Source organism: Neoarius graeffei, chromosome 1 (assembly GCF_027579695.1).
Source record: "Neoarius graeffei isolate fNeoGra1 chromosome 1, fNeoGra1.pri, whole genome shotgun sequence".
In the NCBI taxonomy this organism is placed as follows: domain Eukaryota; kingdom Metazoa; phylum Chordata; class Actinopteri; order Siluriformes; family Ariidae; genus Neoarius; species Neoarius graeffei.
Genome location: NC_083569.1, coordinates 47,875,558 through 47,888,280, shown reverse-complemented (window position 1 = coordinate 47,888,280; position 12,723 = coordinate 47,875,558). Strand labels below are relative to the sequence as shown.

The following is a 12,723-nucleotide window of genomic DNA, read 5'->3' as shown; positions in this document are numbered from 1 at the left end:
CCTGGCGGACATGGTGGCGGTGCTCCTGCACGGTCTTGGAAAAGATAAGGATGTCGTCGAGGTAGACAAAAATGTATAGGTTAATCATGTCCCTTAAGACGTCGTTGATTAGGGCCTGAAAAACAGCTGGTGCGTTGGTGAGTCCGAAGGGCATCACCTGGTATTCGTAGTGCCCAGACGGGGTGTTAAAGGCAGTCTTCCACTCGTCTCCCTGTCGGATACGGATGAGGTGGTATGCGTTCCGTAGGTCCAACTTGGTGAAGACGGTGGCGCCTTGGAGCAGGTCGAAAGCTGTGGACATCAGCGGAAGGGGATATCGGTTGCGCACAGTGATCTTATTCAGGCCCCTGTAATCAATACATGGTCGGAGCCCCCCATCCTTCTTGCCGACAAAGAAGAAGCCGGCTCCAGCAGGTGAAGTGGAGGGTCGAATAAACCCAGAGACCAGGGCATCTTTGAGGTATTCCTCCATGGCCTTGCGTTCTGGCTGAGAGAGTGAAAACAGTCTGCCACGAGGAGGGGTAGTCCCAGGGAGCAAGTCGATGGCACAGTCGTAGGCCCGGTGCGGAGGAAGAACGGCGGCCCTGCTCTTGCTGAATACCTCCTTGAGATCCCAGTACTCTGTGGGAACTTGAGATAACTCGGTGAGATCAGGGGGCTCGGCAGGAGACACAGGAGAGCTAGAGAGCAGACAAGAGGCATGGCATGCAGGGCCCCATTCCACAACCTGGCTTGTTACCCAGTCTATGCGAGGGTTGTGGCGAGTAAGCCAAGGAAGGCCTAGAATAACTGGGAACTCAGGTGAAGGAATCAGGTGCAGGGATATTTCTTCCTTGTGACCTTGAGACTGGAGGAAAACAGGAGAAGTAACTTGGGTGACTCTTCCATCACCTAACGCTTGGCCATCGAGGGCAGACACAGACAGTGGGACTTCAAGAGGTGCAGTCGGAATATTGATGCTTTGGGCAAAGTGAATATCCATAAAGTTCCCAGCCGCCCCTGAGTCTATCAAAGCTTGACAAGAGTGGACAGACTCACCCCAGGAGATGGAGACCGGGATGTAGATTCCTTGGCCAGGGAGTCCGGGAGAGAGGGTAGGCCCCGTCACAACCCTCCCTCGGCTGGACGGGGCGGTCCTTTTCCCAAGAGTTCGGGACATGATGCTCGGAAGTGACCAGGCTTGCCACAGTAGATGCAGCACTTGTCCCTCCTTCTGCGCTCCCTCTCAGATGCGGAGAGGCGAGTACGACCCACTTGCATGGGTTCTGGACAGTCACTGAAGGAGGTAGACGGTCTCCAGGTAGAGGTAGGGAGGCTGGGGGGGCTCAAGGCTTGGTGGCGTTCTCTCATCCTGTTGTCCAGACGAATAGCATGTGAGATGAGGGTTTCGAGGTCACTTGGGCATCCAATAGAGGCCAGACCGTCCTTGATGGGGTCAGACAGACCATGGTGGAAGGCTGACACCAGGGCAGTCTCGTTCCATCCACTTACTGCTGCGAGTGTTCGGAACGAGATGGCGTAATCTGCGACGCTTCCTCCTTGCCGGATGGACATGAGCTTTCGGGCTGCGTCGGTACTGATGTCTGCCTGATCGAAGACCCGAAGCATCTCTTCAGAAAACAGCTGGAAATCAAAGCACTCAGGTCCCTGTCTTTGCCAGATAGCAGTAGCCCAGGCTCGCGCCTTACCAGCTAATAAGGTGATCACAAAGGCAATCTTGCGGCGATCCGTAGTGTAGGTGGTAGGCTGAAGCTCAAAGGTGAGTTGACACTGGGTAAGGAACTCTCGGCACTCACTGTGCTTGCCGTCATACCTCTGTGGTGCAGGAAGGCTGGGTTCGCGAGGTGAAGAAGGCAGCATTGCAGGAGGCACTGGAGCAGGAGTGGGAGCTGGATCAGGAGCAGGAACTGGATCAGGAGCAGGAGATGCAGGCAGAGATGTCAGCTGTGCCAGGGTTTTCCCAATTTGCTGAAGCAGTTCCTCGTGGCGAGCGAGGGCCTCACGTTGGCTGGTGAGCGTACGTCCATGAGCATCCATGGTCGCTCCGAAGCGTGTCAAAGCTGCCATAATTCCCTGAAGGTTGGCCGGGTAGACAGTTGAAGCAGCCTCTGCTGAGTCGGTCATGACGGAGTCTTTCTGTTAGGGTTTTGCTGGGATTCGAACCTGGTTCGTTGGTGTGATAATCCAGCAAACCCCCACTAGGCCACCAGGGGGATGACTCAAATGCAGAGGCGTGAGGCGGAAGTAGAAAAAGAATCAAAAGGTTTATTTAAACTATATACACTATATACAGGGCAAAACAAAAGACAACAAAAAAACCAAAGAGTATAATCCAAAAGAAAAGCAAAGTGCAAAAATACAAAAGCTAGGAAGATCAAAAAACACAGTACAAAGGAAACTGGAGATAAACATAACAGCACAAAGACTCCGTGACAAGAGGACTGAACTCAGGGGTATAAATAGACAAACTAATAAAGGACACAGGTGAAGATAATTAGGCAATTAACACAAACACAAAACACAGGAACAGTGGCGGCCTCTAGAGGCCAAAATAAACACGACATGAAAAGGAAATAACAGCGGCCTCTAGAGGCCAAAACAGTCCTAGTCCTAACAGCAGAAATATCGAAAATTCTAAAGGGTTCACAAACTTTCAAGCACCACTGTGTGTGTGTATATATATATATATATATATATATATATATATATATATATATAATCTCATTATCTCTAGCCACTTTATCCTGTTCTACAGGGTCGCAGGCAAGCTGGAGCCTATCCCAGCTGACTATGGGTGAGAGGTGGGGTACACCCTGGACAAGATCATCACAGGGCTGACACATAGAGACAAACAACCATTCACACTCACATTCACACAGGTCTCAGTGGACTCACAGGTCAATTTAGAGCCACCAATGAACCTAACCTGCATGTCTTTGGACTGTGGGGGAAGCTGGAGCACCCGGAGGAAACCCACACAGACACGGGGAGAACATGCAAACTCCAGCTCGAACCCAGAACCTTCTTGCTGTGAGGCAACAGTGCTAACCACTACACCAATGTGCCACCTATCTATCTATCTATCTATCTATCTATCTATCTATCTATCTATCTATCTATCTATCTATCTATCTATCTACACACACACCAATTGGCCAGAGCATTATGACCACTGACAGGTGAAGTGAATAACATTGATTATCTCATTACAGTTGCACCTGTCAGGGGGTGGGATATATTAAGCAGCAACAGAACAGTCAGTTTTCAAGGTTGATGTGTTGGAAGCAGGAAAAATGGGCAAGAGTAAGGATCTGAGCAACTTTGACAAGGACCAAGTTGTGATGGCTAGATGACTGGGTCTGAGCATCTCCAAAATGGCACATCTTGTGGGGTGTTCCTGGTATGCAGTGGTTAATACCTACCAAAATGGTCCAAGGAAGGACATCTGGTGAATCGGCAACAGGGTCATCGTCAGCCAAGGCTCACTGATTCGCATGGAGCATGAAGGCTTGCTCATCTGATCCAATCCCACAGAAGAGCTATTGTGGCACAAACTGCTGAATAACTTAATGCTGACACCCTTCTGTTTTAGCCAGCAAAAAAGTTGTTTTTCAACATGAGAAGATAAACTTCATATCTTCAAGCCAATGTGTAATTTTCTTTTTATTATATAGACACATTCACAAACAAGTACGATGCAAGTTAATCAAAACAATTAATTGACATCCTCATGAGTGAGGATATTGGAAAATATGTTACTGAATGTCCTGGATGTAGTTTGTATGAAAAATACGAGTGGCATATTTTCCAGTAAAACACTCATGTCCATATGATAAATATAGTAACTTATATGTTTATAAGTGTGTGTATAAACGCTTGTCTGTGGTGTGTTAGCATCATCAGGTTGGGACTCTGATCCAGTAACAGGTGTGTTGTACCAGAGGAACATTCAGTCAGTGCTGACCTGGCATCAGGCTCGCAAAAGCTGCCAGCAGCAAGACGCTGACCTACTCAGCATCATGGAGCTGCATGAGCAAGCATATATATCAGGTACACAGGCTTGCCATCACATCAGTAAACCCAAGTAACCCAAGGATTATTTTGTAACAGGAAGGTTTTTACATATCATATCCTGTAGCTGGTCATATATTTCGTTCCAGGGTTAACTAATATACTTGGATCATCTCTTTGGATTGGACTGAATAGTCTGGATTTTGAAAGTGGCTGGCAATGGAGCAATGGAAACCCATTTAGATATCTGAACTGGGCTCCAGGTAAGTGCACACACATACCTATATGCTTTAAGGCTATTTCCAAGCATGCTCCTACCCCCTACCTCATCCTTTAGGCCACCCCTTACTGGAGCCTGGCATGAACTGTGCAGCACTTAATGCTGGGAAAGCATCGAAATGGGAGAGTATAGCCTGCGGTAGTAAACTGGGATACATCTGCCGCAAGGGAAATTCCACTACCATTACACCTTCCGTGGGTAAGATCTAGAGGCACATATACTAAGTGTTCAAATTTTCATATGGCACCTTCCAACTTTCTTTTCCTCTTTCACTTGTGTGATATATATATATATATATATATATATATATATATATATATATATATATATACACACTGTATATATATATATATATATATATACACACTGTATATATATATATATATATATATATATATATATATATATATATATATATATATACACACTGTATATACAGTATATACTGTATATATATACTATATGTGTGTGTGTGTGTGTGTGTGTGTGTGTGTTTGATAGGTAAAGACCAGCCCAGTTTCTGTCCATCCTCCTGGGTGCCATATTCTGGTCACTGCTACTCTCTCTCACGTACTAAGAAGATTTGGAAAGATGCTCTGACAGCTTGTCGTAAAGAAGGAGCTGATCTGACCAGTATTCACAATATAGAAGAATACAGCTTTATTATATCACAGAGTGGATACTGTAAGAGCACCTACTTACATAATCTATTTGGATTAGCCTAGAAACCAAAGCATCATGATCCATAGGAGCTAAAGAAGGCAACTGGACTTGCTTGAAATTCTTGAAGCCATTTCACCTCTTATCTGAAAGGCTTCTATAGTTCTGACTGACTAGTGGGGAGCTCCAGGTATTTATCCTCTAGTGGCCCAAAAGCAACCCTAAGGAGAGTCGTTGAGGTCATGGGTCATTGACCCTCTCAGTCATCCTGTACTGTCGGTGTTAGGGTCACCGGAGGCCATCATGTGAGTCATTGAAGTCAGCTGAGTTTTGGTGTGGATGTGTATTCAGTTTTCTGGGAAGTGTGCCAAGGACTGCATTGTAGGTGGCTGACCATCACTGAACAGAGGAGGTGGTCTGAGACACCACTTATCAGCCACCTGCTATGCAGTCCTTGGCACACTTCCCAGAAAACTGAATACACATCCACACCAAGGCTCAGCTGGCTTCCATGACTCACATGATGGCAGAGAGAGCCAATGATCCACAGGTCACCCTAACGGCCCTCTAGGCTGCTATTACCATTCCCACCTGGCCTCCAGTGACCCTAACACCTACAGGATAACTGAGAGGGTCAATGTGACCTCAGCAACTCTCCTTAGGGTTGCTTTTGTTCCACTAGAGGATAAATACCTGGAACTCCTCACTAGTCAGGCAGAACTGAAGAAGCCTTTCGGATGAGAGGTGAAACATCTTCAAGAATTTCAAGCAAGTCCAGTTGCCTTCTTTAGTACCTATCGTTTACGATGACCTGGATGACTGAGAACCTTCACAGACAAAGCATCATGATGCATATAACCAAAATAAAATCTCTAGAATCTTTAAGAAAATACATAATTAAAGTTAAAGTTACATTTCTGAATTGGCCAAATGAACCATGTAAATCATGATTTGCTTTTTTAGCTGCAAGAGAAAAATCTCCAATTTTGGACCATGAGCCTTGCATATGGTCTTAAATATATGGACCTGTTTCCTGACTGACATGGATACTGATTTGGATGCATATGTGTTTGTTCGACAGTGCCTACTGATGAATTATGGATAGGTCTAAATGATCAGAAGACTCAGAACCTGTTTGAATGGTCAGACAGAACCCATGTCACCTTTGCCAAATGGCTGGTGGGAGAACCTTCACACACATCTATTCTGAGAGAGGACTGCGTTCTCATGAAAGGAAAGGTACAGTCACCACTAAGTCTAACACATTTTATGCTGGTATAATGTATGAAGATGGCACACTGAGAGTGTTTCTATAATAAAATCCTCTTCTAGCTTCAGTCTGAGAATTGATTGTGAGTACTTCTCATATCATGTGTTAGGAGGGGAAGTGGGCAGATCACATGTGTGAAAAGGAGTATGGCTACATATGTAAGAAGAAAGCTTCCACCAAACCTGCAGGGTCACCTGAGGTGATCAGTCCTGGATGTCCTGCTGTGAGTCATACCCTCTTGTTCTCTGCACACACACCTTTAAAGGGGCTTTAGTCCTTATGTATTTATTTTTATTACTCACACACAAAAAATTCCCAGTACTTGCACTGTTCTTTTGTTTCCACCTGGAACCACTAAACCATGTACAGTGCAGAACTGTACCCTGACCCATGTACACATTTAGAATGAACGATACCCTTCATGAAAATGAAAAAAAGTATACAAATATAGTATATGTAATTTATGATATTTTAATATAAACACATGGGTATGCTTTATGGTTTTATTACACACAGCATTAATTAAGCTGAGCATTTGTCCCTCTGCAGAACACTAGTTTCAAAATTATCTGCATGATCACAATTAATATTTAATAAAGCCTCTGTTGGAGAGGATAACATCCCAGAGCCTCTTTCTGTAATGTCTTCTCTGTTTTGTGACAATTAGAGAACCACGCCTGCATGCCACCATTTTAAGATCCCATTTTAGTGGTGTGTATATGTACTGTGTTCTTGAAACGACACCACAAAATTTCAACAGGGTTCAAATGCAGGGGCTGAGATGGCTGTTAATGTTTGATTCAAAGCGTTACCTTGTTGACGGCTGTCAGGTTTTAGGCTAAAACCTGGTGAAATTCATCCATCCATCCACTATCCATTACCGCTTATCCTGTACAGGGTCGCAGGCAAGCTGGAGCCTATCCTAGCTGACTATGGGCGAGAGGCGGGGTACATCCTAGACAAGTCGCCAGATCATCGCAGGGCTGACACATAGAGACAAACAACCATTCACACTTAACACCTACGGTCAATTTAGCCTAACCTGCATGTCTTTGGACTGTGGGGGAAACCGGAGCACCCGGAGGAAACTCATGTAGACATGAGGAGAACATGCAAACTCCACACAAAAAGGCCTCTGTCAGCCATTAGGTTCGAACCCAGAACCTTCTTGCTGTGCCGCCCTTGTGAAATTCATGCTGACATTAATCTTCTTAGTGTCACTGGTGCAGTAACCCCAAAACAGACTCAAAACATTAATGATCCACAAACATATTTTATGCTGGGTCTTTTTTTCTGGATGCAGTTATTTCTGTATCCTTTACCTAACTTCATGGTGTTGGATAACAAGAGATTTTATGTGTGTACAGTCTCGTATTTCCAACCCAATAAATCAGGAAGTGATCAAAGGAAACAGCAAGAAATCCTTAGGACTGAGAGTAATGTAAAAAAAAAATCCAAGAATGAGAAGTTCAAGAATGATAGTTCATTGCTTCTAAATATTCGCTATGGGTTTCAATAATTTTGCCCCATATGATTTTTTAAGTAATTTTTAAAAACTTTGAGAGTGAGAAGGAAGGAGTTCTCCAGTTGTCTGAATGGAAATGTTCAGTTAAATAGTGTGACTAGTTTATGATTATGATTATTATTTAATAATTTTACCCATTTTGTGGTCCCGTAATCATGTGAGAGGCAGCACAGTGGTGTAGTGGTTCGCACTGTTGCCTCACAGCAAGAAGATTCGGGGTTTGAGCCCAGTGGCCAACGGGGGCCTTTCTGTGTGGAGTTTGCATGTTCTTCCCCTGTCTGTGTGGGTTTCCTCCAGGTGCTCCGGTTTCCTCCACAATCCAAAGGCATGCAGGTTAGGCTAATTGGTGGCTCTAAATTGACCGTGAGTGTGAATGGCTGTTTGTCTCTAGGTGTCAGCCCTGCGATGACCTGGCAACTTGTCCAGGGTGTACCCCGCCTCTCACCCATAGTCAGCTGGGATAGGCTCCAGCTTGTCCACAACCCTGCACAGGATAAACGGATACAGATAATGGATGGATGGATAATAATGTGAGAGGGAGTCATGGATACTTTAATCATACCTAGAGAACTTTTTTGCCTTCAGTGCTACCATTTGGTCTGTGTGTTATTTGCCTTTTTATTTCTCCCCTGGGGGCGGCACGGTGGTGTAGTGGTTAGCGCTGTCGCCTCACAGCAAGAAGGTCCTGGGTTCGAGCCCCGGGGCCGGCGAGGGCCTTTCTGTGCGGAGTTTGCATGTTCTCCCTGTGTCCGCGTGGGTTTCCTCCGGGTGCTCCGGTTTCCCCCACAGTCCAAAGACATGCAGGTTAGGTTAACTGGTGACTCTAAATTGACCGTAGGTGTGAATGTGAGTGTGAATGGTTGTCTGTGTCTATGTGTCAGCCCTGTGATGACCTGGCGACTTGTCCAGGGTGTACCCCGCCTTTCGCCCGTAGTCAGCTGGGATAGGCTCCAGCTTGCCTGCGACCCTGTAGAAGGATAAAGTGGCTAGAGATAATGAGATGAGATGAGATTTCTCCCCTGGATGAACTGCCAGTACCAGAGGTGTGTAATCATCACCCTGCAGCTATGCACAGTTGCTGCTTTCTCTATCTTGCCCGTACGTGCATTTGTTTTTTCATCTGAGATGTTGCTGGCCATGGTCCTGCAATTGGTTTGTCAGTATTCAGAGGTTGGTGGTTCACATTTTAGAGGCTGTGCCTCATAATTCTCACAAGGGTGAAGGGCCTCCTAATGAGGTAGTAGTGCAGGTCTTCAATCACATTTTTTGTTTTCTTTATTATGCAAGGTTTTATGCAATTTCTTACTTTTGTGTGAGGTGTAGAGCTTGTGGGTCTCATCTCATCTCATTATCTCTAGCCGCTTTATCCTGTTATACAGGGTCGCAGGCAAGCTGGAGCCTATCCCAGCTGACTACGGGCGAAAGGTGGGGTACACCCTGGACAAGTTGCCAGGTCATCACAGGGCTGACACATATACACAGACAACCATTCACACTCACATTCACACCTACGGTCAATTTAGAGTCACCAGTTAACCTAACCTGCATGTCTTTGGACTGTGGGGGAAACCGGAGCACCCAGAGGAAACCCACACAGACATGGGGAGAACATGCAAATTCTGCAGAGAAAGGCCCTCACCGGCCACGGGGCTCGAACCCGGACCTTCTTGCTGTGAAGCGACAGCGCTAACCACTACACCACCGTGCCACCTGAAAATAATATGAATAAGCTTAATCTTGTGTCATACAATGTACTTGGTCTGAATCATCCCATTAAGAGGAAGAAGATACTGAGCCAACTGAAAAAATTACAATGTTCAATAGCTTTACTACAAGAGACACATTTGACGGACACTGAACATAGAAAATTAAAAAGGAAATGGGTGAATCAGGTATTTTATGCCTCATATGGCAAAAGGAGAGGGGTAGCTATTTTAATTGGTAAAGGCACACCAATTAAGGTTGAAAAGGAGATTAAGGATAACACTGGACGACATGTAATGATTGTGGGATTGTGGGAGACATGATTGTTTCAGTACTAAATGTATACACCCCAAATGAGGAGAGACATTCTTTAAACAGATAGCTAAAGTAATATCCAATGAAGCAAAGGGAATGGTAGTGATAGGGGGAGATTTTAACATAATACAAAATGGGAGATTCGACAGGTTTCCTCCAGACCAGGGACCAAGCACAAAAAATCTACAGTATTGAATAACATGACTAAAGAGCTCGGTCTTACTGATCCATGGAGGGATAACAATCCAAAGAGGAGAGATTGTACATTTTATTCAAACCCGCATGGTAGGTATTTGAGAATAGATTTTTTCTATGTGTCACAACAACATATACACAAAGTATTGAACTGTGGAATAGAAAATATAACTATAAGTGACCATGCACCCATTACCCTAACCGTAGACCTAGGTAATGAGCCCCTTTTCAGATATTGGAGGATGAATGTATCTATTCTGTTGAGTGAAAGTGTAGTAAAAGAAATAAAGCAGAATTTAAAGGAATACTTCCAAATAAATGATGATGGTGCGGTAACACCATCAATATTATGGGAAGGAGGGAAAGCAGTGATATGCGGGAAAATAATAGAAATATCATCTCGACTGAAGAAATCTCGACTAAAAAAACAAAGAGAATTAGAGAACAAAATTAAAGAATTGGAGACGGAACATAAAAGAACATCAGATAAATCCATTTTTTGTGATTTAAAAACAATCAGAGGCAAATTAGATGATCTCTTAACATTTAAAGCAGAAGGGTCCTTACGTTTTACAAGCCAGAGATACTACGAAATGGGTAATAGAGTCAGTCCCTTATTGGCATTTCAACTTAGAAAGGCCCAAACAAATAGAATAATATAAAAAATAAAACACCCCACATCTAAACAAACTATATTAAAAGAAATTGCAGAAGCTTTTGCGGAGTATTATAAAGGCTTATATGACGACTCTGAATCTGACCACAATGATAGTGACACAGAAGCCTCATTCCCATCTCATTATCTCTAGCCGCTTTATCCTGTTCTACAGGGTCGCAGGCAAGCTGGAGCCTATCCCAGCTGACTACGGGCGAAAGGCGGGGTACACCCTGGACAAGTCGCCAGGTCATCACAGGGCTGACACATAGACACAGACAACCATTCACACTCACATTCACACCTACGGTCAATTTAGAGTCACCAGTTAACCTAACCTGCATGTCTTTGGACTGTGGGGGAAACCGGAGCACCCGGAGGAAACCCACGCGGACACGGGGAAAACATGCAAACTCCGCACAGGAAGGCCCTCCCCGGCCACGGGGCTCGAACCCGGACCTTCTTGCTGTGAGGCGACAGCGCTAACCACTACACCACCGTGCCGCCCGACACAGAAGCCTTTTTAAATAAAAATAAATTTACCAACCCTGCCAAGTGAAGAGGCATCTGAAATGATTCGGCCAGTTTCTACACAGGAAATACTGGATACTATAAAAACTCTCAAAAATAATAAATCACCTGGGACTGATGGGTTCCCAGGAGAGTTTTACAAAAGTTTTAGAGAGGAGATAACACCTGTGCTACAGTGGTGCTTGAAAGTTTGTGAACCCTTTAGAATTTTCTATATTTCTGCATAAATATGACCTAAAACATCATCAGATTTTCACACAAGTCCTAAAAGTAGATAAAGAGAGCCCAGTTAAACAAATGAGACAAAAATATTATACTTGGCCATTTATTTATTGAGGAAAATGATCCAATATTACATATGTGAGTGGCAAAAGTATGTGAACCTTTGCTTTCAGTATCTGCTGTGACCCCTTTGTGCAGCAATAACTGCAACTAAATGTTTCCGGTAAATGTTGATCAGTCCTGCACACTGGCTTGGAGGAATTTTAGCCCATTCCTCCGTACAGAACAGCTTCAACTCTGGGATGTTGGTGGGTTTCCTCACATGAACTGCTCGCTTCAGGTCTTTCCACAACATTTAAATTGGATTAAGGTCAGGACTTTGACTTGGCCATTCCAAAACATTAACTTTATTCTTCTTTAACCATTCTTTGGTAGAACGACTTGTGTGCTTAGGGTCGTTGTCTTGCTGCATGTCCCACCTTCTCTTGAGATTCAGTTCATGGACAGATGTCCTGACATTTTCCTTTAGAATTCACTGGTATAATTCAGAATTCATGGTTCCATCAATGATGGCAAGCCATCCTGGCCCAGATGCAGCAAAACAGGCCCAAACCATGATACTACCACATACCATGTTTCACAGATGGGATAAGGTTCTTATGCTGGAATGCAGTGTTTTTCCTTTCTCCAAACATAACGCTTCTCATTTCAACCAAAAAGTTCTATTTTGGTCTCATCCATCCATAAAACATTTTTCCAATAGCCTTCTGGCTTGTCTACATGATCTTTAGCAAACTGCAGACGAACAGCAATGTTCTTTTTGGAGAGCAGTGGCTTTCTCCTTGCAACCCTGCCATGCACACCATTGTTGTTCAGTGTTCTCCTGCTGGTGAACTCATGAACATTAACATTAGCCAATGTGAGAGAGGCCTTCGGTTGCTTAGAATTTCCCCTGGTGTCCTTTGTGACCTTGCCGACTATTACATGCCTTGCTCTTGGAGTGATCTTTGGGTGTTGACCACTCCTGGGGAGGGTAACAATGGTCTTGAATTTCCTCCATTTGTATACAATCTGTCTGACTGTGGATTGGTGGAGTGCAAATTATTTCGAGATGGTTTTGTAACCTTTTCCAGCCTGATGAGCATCAACAACACTTTTTCTGAGGTCCTCAGAAATCTCCTTTGTTTGTACCATGATTCACTTCCACAAACATGTGTTGTGAAGACTTTGATAGATCCCTGTTCTTTAAATAAAACAGGGTGCCCACTCACACCTGACTGTCATCCCATTGATTGAAAACACCTGACTCTAATTTCACCTTCAAATTAACTGCTAATCCTAGAGGTTCACATACT

The 12,723-nt window shown here is 44.4% G+C and overlaps 1 protein-coding gene across 2 annotated transcripts in view; it reads left to right on the top strand.

Moving 5' to 3' along the window:
* The window catches only part of mrc1a (mannose receptor, C type 1a), a 64,298-nt gene that overhangs the window by 11,536 nt on the left and 40,039 nt on the right, over positions 1-12,723 (top strand). For both annotated transcript variants that reach the window (XM_060932829.1, XM_060932828.1), the window contains exons 4-9: positions 3,895-4,050; positions 4,161-4,274; positions 4,349-4,489; positions 4,793-4,975; positions 6,033-6,190; positions 6,331-6,444. In XM_060932829.1, the coding sequence (XP_060788812.1) occupies positions 3,895-4,050; positions 4,161-4,274; positions 4,349-4,489; positions 4,793-4,975; positions 6,033-6,190; positions 6,331-6,444 (866 nt within the window). The remainder of the gene's footprint in view (positions 1-3,894; positions 4,051-4,160; positions 4,275-4,348; positions 4,490-4,792; positions 4,976-6,032; positions 6,191-6,330; positions 6,445-12,723) is intronic.